We start from the raw sequence: 17,261 nt of genomic DNA, 5'->3' as shown, positions 1-17,261 counted from the left end.
ACCGAAGAACCGCCCGCCCCGCGGCTGCGTGGGCCGGGCCCGTTCCTGTCTCCGGGGAGGCTGAGACAGTGCGGCAGCGTAGCCTTGGCCCCTCCGGGACAGTGCCACGCCGGCGGCCTCCTCGAAGCGACATGGGCCGCGGGCTGACCCTGCTCCTCCTGCCGCTGGCCCTGCTGGCGGCCCCGGTGCAGGCCGAAGGGGGCACGGCGGCGGCAGCGGCGGAGGAGGTTAAAATAGAGGTGCTGCACCTCCCCGAGGTGTGCAGCCCGAAGAGCAAGAAGGGGGATCTGCTGAACGCGCACTACGACGGTTTCCTGGCCAGCGACGGATCCAAGTTTTACTGCAGGTGGGTCGCCAGGGCACCGGCAGGGTGGAAGGGAAGGTAGGCCCCAGCCCGGCGGTGTACGTGGCACAGCCTGCCCGCCCCCAGGCGCCCGGCCCGCCGTGCCCCCTCGGCCGGGTAAGCGGGACTCGCTGCTCTCTCAGCGTGGGCACAGCTTGGGGTCCACGCTAAACACGTTAGCGTTAGTAATTTTCCTCCATCTCAGACTTTCTTTTTCCTCAGCTGAGTGTTGAAGGATGTAGGATTTACCTAGGGTCAGCAGGGACCTTGCGCCGAGGTAAGCAGGGAACCAAAGCCGTGCTTGAGGCTGGTGGCAGTTGCCAGCCCAGGGGACGGACTGGGAGGGTTACCGAGAGCCTGTAGCCCCCACCTCACATGGAGAACCCCTTTGGCAGGGCAAAAAAACCCTCCGACATGCTATCACCTGCCTTGTTCTGTGTTGTAATCAGTGCGGAAAAACTCGGGTTTGGAGGAGGAGCTCCTGGTAGGGACGCAGACTTACTATTTTAGACTGAAACTTGAGCACAGCATGCTGTGTAGTTGGCATTGTGCAGGGCAGCCACATTATGCTAGTGGTTGGCAGTCTTTATGCCTCATCCCTGCTGTTCCTTCCCTCCTTGATTTGTGCTGCCTTCCCCTTTGCCCCAGTGTTAGCATTTAGGCTTTCGCTTTTTCACTTTGTCCCATTCATCTATCTTCAGGCTTTTTCAGCTTGGTTTATCTTGCTTTGCACAGAAATTGTTGTGCAAAAGCTTTATTTTTACAGTGCCTTGCTTTTAATGGCAGTGCATCCTACTAGTGAGGCTGGAGTCACTGGTGCAGAATTGTGGAGGACACTCTTTTCTTTCCTTCAGGTACCTGGCTCGTTCCTTACCTATGTTTTGAGAGATCTTAAAGACTGTGGCCTAGTTTATTACAAAATCTTGATTCATTCCCCCACTTGTATCATTTAAGAAAAAATTGTTAGGGGATGATTCTGCATTTACCAGTACCATTTTACTTGCGTTTTTTTGCCTGTTGAAGTGACTGATTTTGGCAGGTACAGCGTTCCCCTCTGACTTTTGAGCTACATGCTGCTCAGTCGCCATTCAGGGTAGCTCCCATCCTGGGGAGACCTCATACGACCAGAAGCTGGCTCAGGTACTGAATATCTAAACTGGAGAGAGCAGTTGGTGGGCACACAGTACTGCAAGTCAAGGTTGCCAGGCTCCCCACACACACCTCTGCATGCCCTGTCATCCTACAGTGATGTGAACTGCTGAAGGCATTTTCACTTCCTAGCAGTGAATTGCTCCCAGCGCTCCTCCTCTTGCAGACTCCCTGCAGCGGCACCTTGTTTCTGGCGTGCAGCATATATGATCAGGAAGATTAGATGTTTTTGTAAAAAGCTAGATTTTTTACTTGTTTTTTTGATTTCAAAAGGAGGTTGCCTCTTACGTATCTCAGGACTTGACCCCTAAGAATTATAAATGTAGCGGAAAAAGAGTGTTAATATTTTATATTCTTGCACTCTAAACATTCTTGTGTTTTAATAACCTAATGTACATTTTTACACTTTTTATATTTAAAACATACAACTAAATTCACTGTTATCCACTCGTATGTTTTTTTTAATAGTCGGACGCAAAATGAAGGTCATCCAAAATGGTTTGTTCTGGGTGTTGGACAAGTCATAAAAGGGTTAGATATTGCTATGATGAATATGTGTCCTGGAGAAAAACGGAAAGTGATCATCCCTCCGTCATTAGCATATGGACAGCAAGGATATGGTAAAAAAAAGTTTTAATACCAAACTTTGTCTTTCTTCTGTTTTACCCTTTCAAACATAACAGTATTGTAAATGACTGTAAGAATTGGTGCTCCATTATTTTTGGAGCCACTTAAGGTGATGACTTCAGCTGTGCAGCCTAATCCTGCTCATTCCTGTGCAGTTTAAGTAGTCCTCATCATAGACCCATGCCCAGGCCTTGCAGTTTGCATTAGAATTCAGTACATGGCACCCGATGTGTTTTTCCAAGTATTGCCATAAAATGAAAAATTAACAGCAAAAGGAAGATCTTCATGATTTATATCAGCATTTTTTGTCTTAATCTATTATATTCTATTCGTGTTTAGTTTCTATTATTTAACCCCTACCTGCTTAGCCTTTTAATGAATTTTTGTCTTCTGAGCAAAATGGAATGTAATCCAGTGCATGCCACAGAATTAATCTAAGTAGAAATCATTTGTTTAAAAGACTGCTTGCATTCTGGATAGTTCATGGACGATATCATCACATTACATAATTATTTCAACAGTACAAAGCGTGAAATCTGATTTGAATTTATTATGCTGAAGTGTGCAGTCTACTTTAAAAAAAAACAAACAAACAGTTCTGGTCTGAGTTTTATGCAGTGTTTCAGTACTCTTAAGTGGGGATAACTTAAATTCAGCTCTGACTTAGTGTAGTAGTTTCTGTGAAAAGGTAGCTCCTGCTCTGTAGTAATTGGTTGGTAATGGTATTGTGTCAGAATTCCATGTACCAGTTTTGTCTTTGATACAATTCCATTGTAGCCAATGAAGTTTACTAGGAATATATTTTTCCCCTTGAGCATAATGTTTAATAAGTAAGTCTCATAACAACAAGGAAAAACACTGACACAAATAAAAGTATATACTTTAAACCTAATCTAGTGTTAACTGTTTGTTCTAGGTAGCACTTCAAGAAAGTATTATTTTCCTACAGCATCCCTGTTCTCTGTCTCAGCGTATTCCTGCATGCTGGGGAAGATGCCTGCCTAATCTTGAATTAAAAAAGATGCATGTGGCTTTCTAAATCTTTACATATCTTTCCTTTGTTGGTATGTATATTTGTAAACTACTGGCACTGAATTCTAGTATTGTATCTTTCTTTTGTAAGTAGTATATAAACCATGATTTATATTTGGATATATTTAAAACTTGTGCATTTTTAAAGCTGTAAGATTAAAATCTTTTGAACTCTGAAACCTGCCATTTTTACTATGGATACTTTAGATGAGAAGTGCAAGTAATAGTTTTGTTTACCTTCTGTTTATAAACAAAGTAGATTCTTTAGTTTTTCTTCAGTTTAGGAAGGATGGGCACAAGTTCAAAATTCTGAGGTTACAATGTTATTCTCACTGGCTTTGGCTATGAATAGAAGCAACTTGCATGTTTATATTTTAATGTTACACTGCATGATTTCTTGATGCTTTTTTGGCTTTACTTTTAGACCTCATTAGTTTGTTAACGTCTCACTTCAGTTCCCTTTTTTTTGCCAGATGCATTATACAATGACTGTGTTTATAGGCAGTGGTGTATTTACATCAGATACCAGAAAATGCTTTGACAAAGAAATAATGAAGTCTAACATGGTTTTTTTTTCTTCAGGGACCAGACAAAATATTCCAGTAGTTTTTTGGGTTTGTTGTTTTGGGGTTTTTTGGTGAATCAGATGACTTAGATTCTGTTGCTTCTTTCTAATGAAATGCATATTTTAAACACTATTTTACATAAAGTCGTTTAACCATAGGTGTAATTCATAGCATGTTGGTAAAAACTGATACTGCCTTCTTGTTTCTTCAGACAAAATATATGTGAGCAATGGTCTATTACTGTAATCTTTTAAATCAGATTGCAGATATTAAATAAAGGCATGCATCTTAGAGTCAGTCTCTCAAGCCCCATCGTATGACAGTACAGTATGTGAAAGAGTGAGAGCTTTAGAAATACTTGCTTTTCATGTTAACACAAACCCTTCTCTTAATTTTTAAAAGGCTCTGAATTGATATAAGCGATATAATTTTGTTTCAGGGAATTATATTGCTGGCAGATCTCTCTCAAAATCATTTATCTAACACAATCTGAACAATCTTCCTGTCTAGCTGTGTAATATTAACATTCAGAGTTTAATCTGAATATTAACACAGTCTTTTGTAATAAAAAAATAAGGCACTTTACATGTGAATTTATCATATCTGTGATCTCTGACCATACTGTCTGATTTCTTAAATACTTTTTTTCCTTCTTTTCATAGCACAGGGCAAGATTCCACCCAATGCAACATTGATCTTTGAGATTGAACTTTATGCAGTAAATAAGGGACCTCGCAGTGTTGAAGCATTTAATCAAATAGACAAGGACAGTGACAAGAAACTCTCTGAACTTGAGGTAATACAATGTAACTAATTTGGAATAAATAATTTCTCACTACAAGACAGACATTGAGGTGCTGGAGCGTGTCCAAAGAAGGGCAACAAAGCTGGTGAAGGGTCTAGAGCACAAGTCATATGAGGAGCGGCTGAGGGAACTGGGGTTGTTTAGCCTGGAGAAAAGGAGGCTGAGGGGAAACTTATCCACTACCTGAAATGAGGTTGTAGCCAGGTGGGTGTTAGTCTCTTTTCCCAAGCAACAAGTGATAGGACAGAAGGAAACGGCCTCAAGTTGCACCAGGGGAGGTTTAGATTGGATATTAGGAAAAATTTCTTCACCAAAAGGGTTGTCAAGCACTGGAACAGGCTGCCCAGGGAAGTGGTTGTGTCACCATCCCTGGAGGTATTTAAAAGACACGTAGATGTGGTGCTTCTTAGGGATGTGGTTTAGTGGTAGACTTGGCAGTGTTAGGTTTATGGTTGGACTTAAGGGTCTTTTCCAACCTAAATGATTCTATTATTCTATGATTTACAAAACTATAGGTATAGTTGCATCAGTGTTATCTTTTCATGAGCTGCCTCTGCTGCAGTTCATCATGTAAAGCTTCTGTATGGTCACATAAACTACACTGTGCAACATTGAAATTTGCTTTAATACATTACTATGTCTCAGACTTGCTGGGAAACAAACTTTAGATATGTCTGCACTGGAGTCACAATAACTCACGTACATACCCCAGGTGTCCTTGAAGATGGCTGTTGAGTACTGGTGTAAAAGCCTCAGTGGGTGGACTTTCTTTCTTTTCTTCTAGATAAGCCAGTATTTGAAAGAAGAATTTGCAAGAGATGGCAAAAAACGTCATCCTTCAGTCCATGATGAAATCTTAGCTGATATATTTAAGAAGAATGACCATGATGGAGATGGTTTCATATCAGCAAAGGAATACAATGTCTACCAGCATGATGAACTCTAAGTACTTAAAAAATCTTTAGCTGTTTTCTGGACACTGAATTTTAAATAATACTACTTTGTCACACAATTTTTTGTATTTTTTTATAGTGGCATCTTTTTATATCTCTTAAGGTGACTGCAAAAATCTTATTTTTAACATTAAACTAATAAAATGTGTTAGATATTTCAAAAGAAAGAAATAAAAGTGGAAAACACCATGATCTATCATTAGTGGTTCCTGCATCATGTCCTAAGCTACAGTATTGCTCAGTAGTCTTTCGTATTATGTAAATTACTGATGAAAATAATTATTTCTGTCCTATCAAGCACACAAAAATGGTTCCAATACCTGTTGACGTAGGTAGAACATAAGTTCTCAATCCTCGGTAAGATAAAAGGGGAAAACAGAATCCCAGGAAATTAGCTCTGTTAAACTTCTGCAGGGTCCTAGGCAAGCTTCTTGAGGAATTGCTGTTTGCAGCAAATTTAACTATAAAAGGCCTTAAAATAAATGAATGCTGGTTATGGAATGTCAAGATAAAAACGCAAATGTTTTTAAAGCAACTTAAAATACCCTCTTTGATATAATATTAACATGAATAATTTGTGTTCATGAAAAAGCAGTATTTTAAGTGGATTTATAAACTTTGACTTAATTACCAAATTATCCAGTTTATTCAGCAGCACTAAGTTAAAAATCTACACTATGGTGATTTACTTGGATGAGGTGGCAGATAATAGCAGATACTCTATATAAACATAAGTAATTATTTGGGCATCATTTGAGTTTCACTTAGGAAAAATGCAAAGTAACAGCAATAGTTAATAGTACTTGAGGCTCATTAACTGTTCTGCTTGTGCATATTTGTGTAAGATACTTTTCTCATGTGAAAATCAATGGCTGCATTTATTTCAACATGTAGTAATCAGATGTATGTAGCGAAAGTGGTATCACAGGTAAAAAAGCTTCCGTACAGGGGTTATCCTTAAAATAATTCTAAAACATAGCAAAACATTTCATAGTTGTTTTCCCTGTTTAAAATAGGACAGGGAGAGCTTCAACAGTGTACTGACCAGCAGCACCCCCACAGTTCTGTAATGCCCTCTGCTGTTTATATCCTCAACAGACTTAATTTTCTGTGGTAGAGATCTAACGGTTGAAGACCTTCACCCCAAAGTCTTGATGGAAGGATACAGTTTTGTTATTTTCATAAGCTTCCAAAACATTTTCTGCGAAGCAATTTTTTTTTTTGAATGCATAAAGTCAAGAGCAGCTGTGACCTAAAATCCAAATGCAGAAGGGTGACTGGCTGGTACTTTCTGGTAATCTAAACAAACTGTTGACATACGGTAACGGCATCCTAATATGAAACGCCTTTCCCTAGTTTTTGTTGTTCCCTTTTGTAAATGAAACATTAGACTGAGCTAAGTTTTAGCATGTTTTTTAATGTGATACTTCAGTTAAACATTCATGAGAACACTAAATTATTAACAAATATTCTCATTTTACCATAATATACCAGGGTGGATAAAGGCAGCATTTGGGGGGTTAACAACAAGTTTGTGTAAACAACTTAAAGTAAGTTCTAGCATATATTTTGACATTATAAAAATCCAGTTTAAAATTACATTTTTCATTGTCATGTTAATGAGAGGAGAAGGTTCTGGAAAGAAGAAAAGCAATGCCAGGGAATGCACGAGGGCATTTTCAAGTAAGGTTATTGACCGTGAAAGCAAATAATTTGAAGATAATAGCATAATAAAATGTTTTGCACTTTAACTAGTTTGCATTTCAACAATCTGAGTCACACTTACTAATTCTGAAAAGTTTGTGGCACAGTTATGCCCATGTCTGTGACAACAGGCACTTACCTCGCTCAGTTACTTAACTCGCTTATGCCAGAGGTCAAAGCAGGGCACAGCGTGCAGTCGTACGTACTTTTGTCCATTAAAAGAACACTCGAGGCATCCGTAGACTGTCTCCCTTTTAGAACTTCCCATTCCACAAAGGACACAGGGACCTTTGGGGATGTTGTTATTAAGCAAATTAATTCGGATATGAGACCCTTCTCTGAGATAGCTTGTAGATAGATCAGTCATGCTCGCAGCTTTTTCATAATAATCTGTAAAAAGGTCCTCCAAGTAAGCATCAGAGTTAGCAATGGTATCCACTACTCTTTTATCTGAAAAAGAACACAAAAAAAAAAGAAGCAATGATTTGTCATTACATGATGAACTGTTTACAAAACAATCTGTCAGTCTAATTATGGAAATACCAACTGATTCATGAAACCATTTTAAACATGCCGTGTTGTAGATTACTTCCCATCAAAAGCCCTGTGTGATGAAAATTTTTCTTTAATTTCCTAAAAGACACTGACAAAAGTCAGAAATTTTTGTATATGATCCATATAATTATAATATTTTCCAAAATGTACCCAGCAGATAGTTACGAGGTAAGCTTTTGAAAAATTGGTGCCAAATGAAATCACAGCTGTGTTGAACCATTTCTAATTTTGCATTTCTAGGGTTTTTTCTAAAAACCGTAAATTAACTTTTTTCTAGTTTTTACAAAAAAAACCCCACCAATACTTAAAAAGTTTAGAAAATTTGGAGATCCTAGCAGATTTCTAGGCATCCAAACACCCCAGGAAGAAGTCACTTTTGGAACTACCTACCTTTTTCCTCTCTCTTCAGGCACTGATTAGTTTAGATTGGATGACAAACTTTTAGGCAGGTATACCTACTGTGGAGTATCATACCCACTGAAGATTTATTCCCTTAGTGTGGACTGGAGCAGCACTGAAGGCTTGGTCCATAAAAGCCCTGGATACAATGGAGCAGGGACACCTATACAGAGCAGCCTTTAGAAGGATGTGTTTACTGCTCAACATTTATCTTTGCACTCAGATTTGCAGATTTCCAAAATGCTTAGACGAAGGAGCGTTAAAAGTTTAGAATCTTGTTCTGAAGAAAACACAGCTACGTATAGAGATGCTCAGTTTTGTTGGCTGTTGTGTTCATATCGGAATGAGAACGGAACTGTGATGGTATCTTGCCCATGTCCCTGCCATGTGAACATATAGCCTAAAGACTACATTCAAGTATTTAAATTTATATTGTTTGATATTTAAAGAGTTTGCCCTGAAATATTATTTATAGATCATAACTTGCATTGCATAACACTAGTCATTAATGACAAGCATATGAAATGGGCTTAATGTTAACTGAAGTTAGTTGTACAATTACTCCATACCAGTTTATCATCAGCCATAAATTTTTATTTTAAGATCTTGAGAGTTTTAATGAACAGCAATACCATAAATCTGTTATTTGTGAGAGTCAGATTCTCAAATATAAATTTTAATAACTTTACAATCATTTGAATAGACAAGAAATTAAAAGAGGTACATTTTCCATCAAAATTTTCTTCTTTAAATGTTCATCTTGCACACAATTAAAGAAACGAAAAACTCTTTTCATGCATTAACTAAGACATTTGGATATAAATATCAAAAGTCATACTTCGATGAAACAGATTTCTCTTTAACCTCCTTAATTTGGTCAGTGAAGATGATCCAGATTTCTCTTTTTCAAATCCTCCTTTTGAAACTGGAGTCACACAGAGCTCTGTAAAAATGAAAAATAAGTTTTTACAAGAACAAAATATAAAAGCAATAATTGCACAACAGAGTTTAATATGCTTTCTAATCTATAAAGCTAACTGATTAAATTCAGCTTTGCTAATGTTTTTAACGGCTAGTACCACTTTTTAATACATGTCTGCACTCAGTAATAGCCCACAGAATCAAGTGACACAGATTCAATGGGAATTTTAAAATGTTGGTGGCTTTCAGCATACCTCATCAGAGTTTGTTTTGGTTTTTACACAATTTATGGCCATATTAAGGGACTAAGTCAATATCATATAAATGCAAGTTCCACTTCTGAAGGAAAAATATTTCTATGATCTCATTTGAAACTAAAAATGAAAATAAGCCAGGCTGTGAGTTCTGCAGTCAAATCAACTACTAACACTTTTTTTTAAATAAAAATAAGTATCATCTAAGTTTCTATCCATAACTTGAAAGACAATCTTTAACATGAAATATAAGTTTTATCCATAACTTGAAAAACAATCTTTAACATGAAATGTAAGAATAATTAATTACAAGGAACTGAAAAAAACAGGTTTTAAGCTTTCTGAATTGAGAATTCTCTTTAATTATGCAAATACAAATATCAGCTTCATTGATTATTTCACTGATGATAACTTCAGCAAAAACATTCTGCATGTACCTACCATTGCATAAAGCTAAAATAAAATTAAAAGACTTCCAAAATTTAAATTAATGTTGAGCATTATGGAAGTGAATATAAAGAACTACCATACTGTTTTCTCTCTTTTAATCCAGTGATTATGCTTGGTTCGGAGTGTATTTAAAGTTTTTACAGAAGAGTAAAGGTATCTCCCAGTTCAGTGAAAAGGTGCTTTACAATGCAGAGTACCTGTCATACTCTGTATGCCAAAGGGTACGGAGCTGTTTGGGACTTGTAAAACACAGCGCTGTACAGATCTGCAGAGAGCGAGATTACTTCCCTAACCAGGTCCTTTATCTTGCTATTCACAGAGCGCCGCAATGTTACCCAGAGTCAAGCCGCTCCTGAACAGTTGAGTGACTCCCAGAGAGGTTCCTGTGTTTAAGCGCATGTGAATCTGGTGGTTAAAAGTTTATCTAACATCACTGTAGTCAATGGGGAGTTTTGCATTTCATATTATCAAGTACTGGATCAAATCCTACAATTGACTTTCTGGATTATTACAAACAATATTGGTAACATTGATAACGTTTTAGGCTGCACTTTAATTAGTGCAAATCATGTAAATACATAAGCGCTATCCTTTCCCAAAAGGCAAAAAACTTACAGGTGCTATGCAATTTTTTTAATTAGTTTTTAGTAATTGTGATTATTTCTTCTTGAATGTCTTCAGATATCCATATGTGGTAATGATGTATCAGACTGGAATTAAAAGCCCCAACCAAAAAAAATGTTAGCTTAATTTAAGAGTTCTGCACACTTTCTTCTTTCCTTGGCTCTTTTTACATGCCTGTTTTATGCAGAACTGATCAGATGGTCTCATAAGCCTGTTCCTTACGGGCAAGAAATATAAAGAAGTAATTTTTTGTTCAATGCAACTGCAGGATTTAAAAAAAAAAATACAAAATCATACTTTTAAACAACGTTTCCATGATGGACTATTTTCTAGTTCCTGCCTTGTTTATCTTTTCAAGAGCGGTTTCCCTTAGAAAGTCAGACTACTTATGTGCATAAAATAAAGGCATACCATTGCATGGGATCCAGGCTTACATATATCAAGAGCAAGAAAACTTTTAAAAACTCAGACCATTATAAATAATAGCAGCAATGCCAATAATGCACCTCACTTACCAAAATTACCATCCAAATGAATATAAAGTTCAAATACACTGAAAGCAATAGTTGTATGCGCAGGAAATACAATGGCTTTATCCCGCCCTTTATAATTCTGATCTTCAATAATGTGAAACTATAATTTAGGAAAGCATCAAAAGAAAAAAAAAGTTACAAATTGAAAAGAAAAAATAAACAAAATAGTAACTTAACTGTATACATGGAGAATTGTAATGCCGGGAGGAAGCTTTGAAATTGAAGATAAGATTTCACAACTAAAGAATTTTATATTAACGACTTTGCATTTTGATAAAGTTTGATACAGAGATAGTAACAACTTGCACCACTCATTGAAAATTATGTGAAAGATTTATAAATACTAATAATGGGCAATCTTCAGAAGATTTGTAGATTCAATTATTCAAACACACTGAAGAGAGAGAGGGAGAGGGAGGAATAACATAAAGCAGGGAGTAAGATGCCAAGCCTTGAAGTAATAAGAACCTGAAGTTCCAATGTGTTATGGAAGATGAATATGTTAATGAAAGATAGGTTATACATTTACTGGAGATTCAAACTGAGAAGTAAATTGCACATTTTTGCTGAGGCTTCACCCAAAGGAATAGCTCATTGTCTAGCCATCCTTTCACACGCATTTCCCATCCCTCAGTCACATAAGCAATACTAACAAAAGACCAACTTTTAATTCAATTTCCATCAGTGCAATAACATCGATTTACTTCAATTCTTTTTTCTGAGCTTACATCAGTAAAAATGCAATTAAATCCAACCATAAAATGTATAAAAATGAGATTTTTATGCTTGTTCATTTAAGTTACAGAACTTTGACAACCATATTTACCCTCATTGTCTCTCCACGCATTCCAGTATGGACGGTTAAGGAGCACTGCCTTGTAGTTCTAATACTTTCCATGACCACGCACAAAATTTCCATCCTACTTTTTCTTGACTGATGGACTAGACAATGATCAAAGTTTATTTTTCTAAAATCAAGAGGAAGGAAGGAAATTCAGACATTATTAGCAATTTACAAAGCAGCTAATAGTATTAGCAACTTTAAATCAGTAAATAAATCACTATAACTTCTGTCTCATAGCGGGTAAACAACTGACTGAGGAGGTCTGTGGAAACTTAATATTGATTTTCAGTGTTTGGGAACAGAAGCACTAAAAAAATTAAATAAAGCCAGTAATGTACAAATATTAGAGAGGATATGTGGGACATCCTGGAAAATTCCAAGTCTGTCCGTCTGACAGTGTTCTTAATGACAGTAAGGAACTGTCAACACACCCTAATTAAAAACAATTTTTTTAAAAGTGATATAATTAATGTCAGCCAGTAAGAATTTATGGAAAATAGGTAGTAAAAGCAATAATGCTCTACTGTTAGGCTTCTATAAAGCTGCTGTTGCTGGAATGTTTTGGTTAGAAACGTACACGATGCCTATACAAGCTGGCATACACTCAGTGGATTAAAAACTGGTTAAGTGACATGCATCAACTATAACTGAAAAAACCTCTATCAACTATAAACATAGAATGATCATGAAACAAGAGTGTTTGTAGGAGAATTTCTACAGGCATTGGCTCTTAGTCCTATAACATTGAATTTTTTTATCAGGAGACTGGAACCTCTTCCCCCCTCTCCCCCCCCCCCCAGTTATTAATGATAATGTTTGGAGGTTACAGATAAACTGCGAAAAGGTAGGTACAGAACAAGAGAGGTTACAGATACAAAATCACATGCACTGCTTGGTAAATAACTACAAGGAAACAATATATATTTGAAAATACCAAATGTCACATCATACATAGCGAATAATTTACTGGGATGCACCACTGGGATTCACTGGGATGACATTGTGGCCAAGGAGTAATCTTTGAAATATAAACTAGAAAATTACACCTAGGATCAGTTATATCATATTCGTATGTGTTTGGCATTTGCGCCAGCACTACAGGAACACAAAGTTTGGTTTCAGCGTCACCAGCTCAACAAGGATGTTGGAAAAATGGAGACTGCATTTAGAGAAGAGCCACAGCAGGTTATGAAAAAATCAAATATATAAACGTACTTTGCTTTTCAAAGAAAAGGCTGTGTAATAACCTCGTAAAACCTTGAAGCACCTACATTCACAATAATACATTTGGCTCTCTAGTTCATCAGACAAAGGCAAAGAAATCCTTATTCTGAAACTTGAAGTTAGGTAATGTCATCTGAAGTAAATTTCAAATTTTCAATAGTATGGAATAACATAGATAGGACCTTGGATGGACTCTTCCTCTCTGGATTCCCCCCCCCCCCCGAAAGATGTGCTGTAATTCAAACAAGAATTAATTCAGAAAAATTCTGCAGTCTATGTTCTACAGACTCTTTATGCCTATAATTAAGGAACTTGGAAAATAGCGGATGGTGACTGCTATTGATTGGATAAAAATAATCCAAACATAACCATTTCAGAGGCTCAGCCTAACTGTATGATATACAAATATGGAACCAGAAAACAAAATATATAATATAACCTTGTAGTAAGTTCTTTAAGCAATGTTGGTACTTCAACCTCATGTTTGGTCACTATGCCAAATGAAGCTTTAAAGGCAATAGAATCTGATCCAGCAACATCAAAACCAACATCATTCATTATATGATTTCCTCTTCTACCGTTAAGTGAAACATCTGATTTGTCTTCATAGTTGAGCAACTGGTAAGACGAGACACCTGAGTAAAAGAAGATAAATGTTGTGTGATGAGAAGTCTGAACATAGTATTTTTACACAGCATGACATATTTGTAACAGGACATTTTAATTCTTTTAAATTTTAATAGAATAAATATAAAGAAGAGAATAATTGGTCCTGTTCCTACTGTGCTTAACTATTTTGATGTGAAATTCAGAGCTACACTGAGCACTTGCTTATCTGAGGGGAAAAGAGCGCATCATAGTCTGCTGAGGGATTTCTGCAGCGGTCGCTGGTAGAGTTGTGCCCATGCTCCTGCATGTGGTATGTCCTGGGCATGAAATGGTGATCAGGGCTATTTCTGCATTTCTGTGCGTAGCTTTGTTCTCCGCAAGTACTTTTACCTGTAAGTATGCTGTTGGTACTTGTATAAACAGACACATAGTAGTGTGTTCTGTGCTTAATGACAGAGGTTCTGAAACACAAAATGACTCAGTGGAGGCCACACAGAATATTAAAACTAGGAACACAGTGAAAGCCGCTGTGTGTAAGATAACATTAGTGAATTCTGAATTTTGTCTAGGTGCAGTACAAATGAACCTAACGTTTCTTCGTTTCTGCAATACGTGAATGAGACATGGATGTGCCAGTAACATTAACTTTGCCTTTTACCCAATATGTCACAGTTAGAAAGACTTGCCACACTTTCCGTGAAGGCCTGATGATTCCAGGAACAATGACGGTTTATTCTGAAGGAAAACAACAGGTTAATTCTGACTTACTTGAAAGTTTGCATGGATTTATTGTACAACAAAATGGCAGGGGCCAAAGCATTTTTATAATGCTTTCTTTATAACCTTAAATATATTTTCGGTATACTAACAGAAAAATATTACAACACATTGGCTGCCAAATTAAAAAGAATAGAGCAGGTAGAACACAGGGATTAGGCATCCAAAGGGATCCAAATACAATTGAGAATCTAGGTTTCACTCCTTTTTTTTTTTTTTAAGTCCTTTGAAGCTTATAGGATAAAGTGACATTACGAAGTCGCCTAGTGTGAATCCTGTTTGTCTTTAATTTTAACAAAAACCCCCACCTTCATATACTTTTCATACTGCTAAAAAGACTGCAAATGCTTGCATTAGTCACATAAAAAAGGCAATTCAATTACAAAGTTCTTTGCTTACATTAAAGGACAATACCTTCTGCACATGACATCTAACCTTTACAAAAAAGACTATTAAGGTTTTGTGAGACATTTTAATGAGATTTTGCAACCTTTTTCTCAGACTTTTTAATGAGATTTTTTTCATTTTTTTTTTCATTCTGAACAAGCCAGCTGACTTCTCCTGAATGTAAGACTAGTAGGATCAGTGGGATTCCAAACTTTTTCATCACACTTGCATCCTGGAATCACCCCTTTGTGGGGTCAAACAATATTTCTGTCGTCTTGTGCTCATACTGGTTTGTCTTAGTAGAGTTTTTAATTAATGCAATTGTTGTGCAATTAATGTGATCAATGCTTTTGTTAAAACAGACATTTTTTCAAAAGTAAGTAAAGCAACGAACTGTTTTAAAGAAATACAGCACGTAGAAATGACTTACACAGACTTTTCAAAGGAAGGTACAGCAAAATGTAGGCAGCATAGTTCAATTTTGCACCTTTTATTCCTCATAGAATCCTCTCAAAACTTTCTGATATTGTGTAGCAAAGGCAATTTAAACACAGTTAAGCTCTTTAAATACAGAAAAAAGATTACAAATATGGAGGAAAAAAAATCTTATGGAAATCCAATTACTTCAGTCAGATAGCTGTTGTCAAATGCTTCAGCCTGTGCAGAGCCCAGTGCAACACCAGGGATTACTGGCATGGAAGAGCTGCAGAACCGAGGTCATTCTTACGTATTTAAAAGTGAGTATGCAGAGAAAGGTGAACATTAAAAACAATTTTTAAGTAATTAATCAACATACATCAATACATCTACCAGGAATCTGTTGTGATTTGTGAAAAAACACAAAGCTTAACTGAAATTGTTTCATATTAGTTCAGAAAATACCAAGGATTTTTAGTATAATTGTTTGGGTTTTTCACACTTTTTCCAGAAAGTCCTTTTTTTCTCTTTTTCTTTTTTTAACCAGTTTGACTTGTCCTTTTTTTCTCAAATATTTACTACAGGACTAAGCAAGACAAATTTTATTACACATCTACTAAAGAACCATCATACCACCTGCAAAGTTTAAACTGTCTGCTGTTCTGTATTTACTACAAAACGTGCATTTTTCCATTCTGAAGAAAGATAGAAATCTTACCTGCAGAAATTTCTTTCTCGCCTTGAAGAATGTCTTTTAATGTGAAAGGTGTTGAAGCAAATTTAGATGTTTTTGAAAGTAAACATTTTCTTTTCTTAATCACAAGGCTCAGAGGTTGGTATTTATCAGCTTCACTAAGACTGGGCACGGGAACTAGTCTTCCTCCATCACCAACCTGTTTAACAAAGTTTTTGGTTGCAGCAGCAAACATATTATGGCATTAGAAACGATAATAATAAAAAGCTCTGTAGCAAGTGTGACTTCCAGACGTCAAGCCCATGTTCAATTCTTTCTACAACGCTCTTTCAAACAAATTAACATGTTTAAAAAGAAAAAAACCAAGAACTGTCAAATTGGGGTTTAGATCGAGTTATATTTTGCTTGGAAAGAATCAACATCATCTTAGCTACCCAGCTGCTGTGGTGTGTTGCTCCTCTCAAAGACCTTCAGTTGAGCTCTCTAGTTCTGTATGATGAATAATGAATTACCAGTGTAAACTGATAGGGAAATGGTTGCCCTTTCCTAGGCAGTTTAATGCCACTGTTTGAAAACAAAATTTACAATCTTAGAAACAGATGACAGTAACTTCTGCAAGCCTTTGCTTCCCGTTAGGAGTTATCGATGCATTACTGTTGACTGGGTCCTTGCTGCAGCCGAATTCTAATGCTTGACCAGCAAAGCAGTCCAGATGCGCTCCGGGAGACCGCCTGAATTACACATTCGTGAAAGCTGGTAGGTCTGCTGAGACAGTATTGCCTTTCACCAGCAGTTGCATAACCTCCCTGCGGAAGCTCGGCCGGGGAGTAAGTGGTTTGGGGTCTTCGGAAGCACCTGGGCCAAAGCGTGAGACTAGAGATGGCTGGGGCAGGGGGAAACAGCGGTGGGCTTTCAGTATATGTTCGTTGCTCTTCTCCTATGGACTCAGCTGTCTGTGACCCCAGGGCTAGTTTTGAGACGGGCCAGCTGCATATTTGGCTCAGACTACTGAGAGATTTGATAAATCGTGAAAATTAGGCAAAATAATAAAAGTAAAATTGCAGACAGAAGTGAGATCATTGATATAGCGTTAAGGAGGAGCACAAGGATCCAAGAGGGAAAACACCAGTGTAGAAAGATATCAAATAGTAAAGGGAAAAAAGAGTCAGTAGACAGCACAGTGGAGGATCTGTGAGGGAGGCAGCAGGAACCAACCCATCCTCATGTAAACGATGACTTGATTTTCTTGCAAGAGTGGTGAGTGTAGAATTGCTAAACTTTGTAGCACATCTTCCAGAGACTCCTTTTGCAGTCACAGCAGGTTAAATATCAGCTTGTAAAGCTACACTTTATTATGAATATTATCCCTAGTTGCCAGGTAAAAAATCTTTGCT

The 17,261-nt window shown here is 37.2% G+C and overlaps 2 protein-coding genes across 2 annotated transcripts; one reads left to right on the top strand and one right to left on the bottom strand.

The window, feature by feature from the left end:
- Nucleotides 1-8: 8 nt before the first annotated feature.
- FKBP7 (FKBP prolyl isomerase 7) lies at nt 9-5,689 on the top strand. The gene is made up of 4 exons (XM_054830241.1): nt 9-346; nt 1,961-2,112; nt 4,380-4,513; nt 5,307-5,689. The coding sequence occupies exons 1-4, from the start codon at nt 132-134 to the stop codon at nt 5,466-5,468; spliced, it is 663 nt and encodes a 220-aa protein (XP_054686216.1). The 5' UTR covers nt 9-131; the 3' UTR covers nt 5,469-5,689.
- Nucleotides 5,690-7,291: 1,602 nt separating this feature from the next.
- Nucleotides 7,292-17,156, bottom strand: PJVK (pejvakin). Its single transcript, XM_054830242.1, has 6 exons — nt 15,892-17,156; nt 13,423-13,618; nt 11,742-11,883; nt 10,898-11,015; nt 8,972-9,076; nt 7,292-7,629 (listed from the first exon to the last, which is right to left on the bottom strand). Exons 1-6 carry the CDS (start codon nt 16,100-16,102, stop codon nt 7,328-7,330), a joined length of 1,074 nt encoding a protein of 357 aa, XP_054686217.1. The 5' UTR covers nt 16,103-17,156; the 3' UTR covers nt 7,292-7,327.
- Nucleotides 17,157-17,261: the final 105 nt, after the last annotated feature.

The sequence above is a fragment of the Grus americana genome, chromosome 6, assembly GCF_028858705.1.
Source record: "Grus americana isolate bGruAme1 chromosome 6, bGruAme1.mat, whole genome shotgun sequence".
Classification (NCBI taxonomy): domain Eukaryota; kingdom Metazoa; phylum Chordata; class Aves; order Gruiformes; family Gruidae; genus Grus; species Grus americana.
Note: the sequence above shows the minus strand (reverse complement) of the source record. Positions and strands in the feature narration are given on the sequence as shown.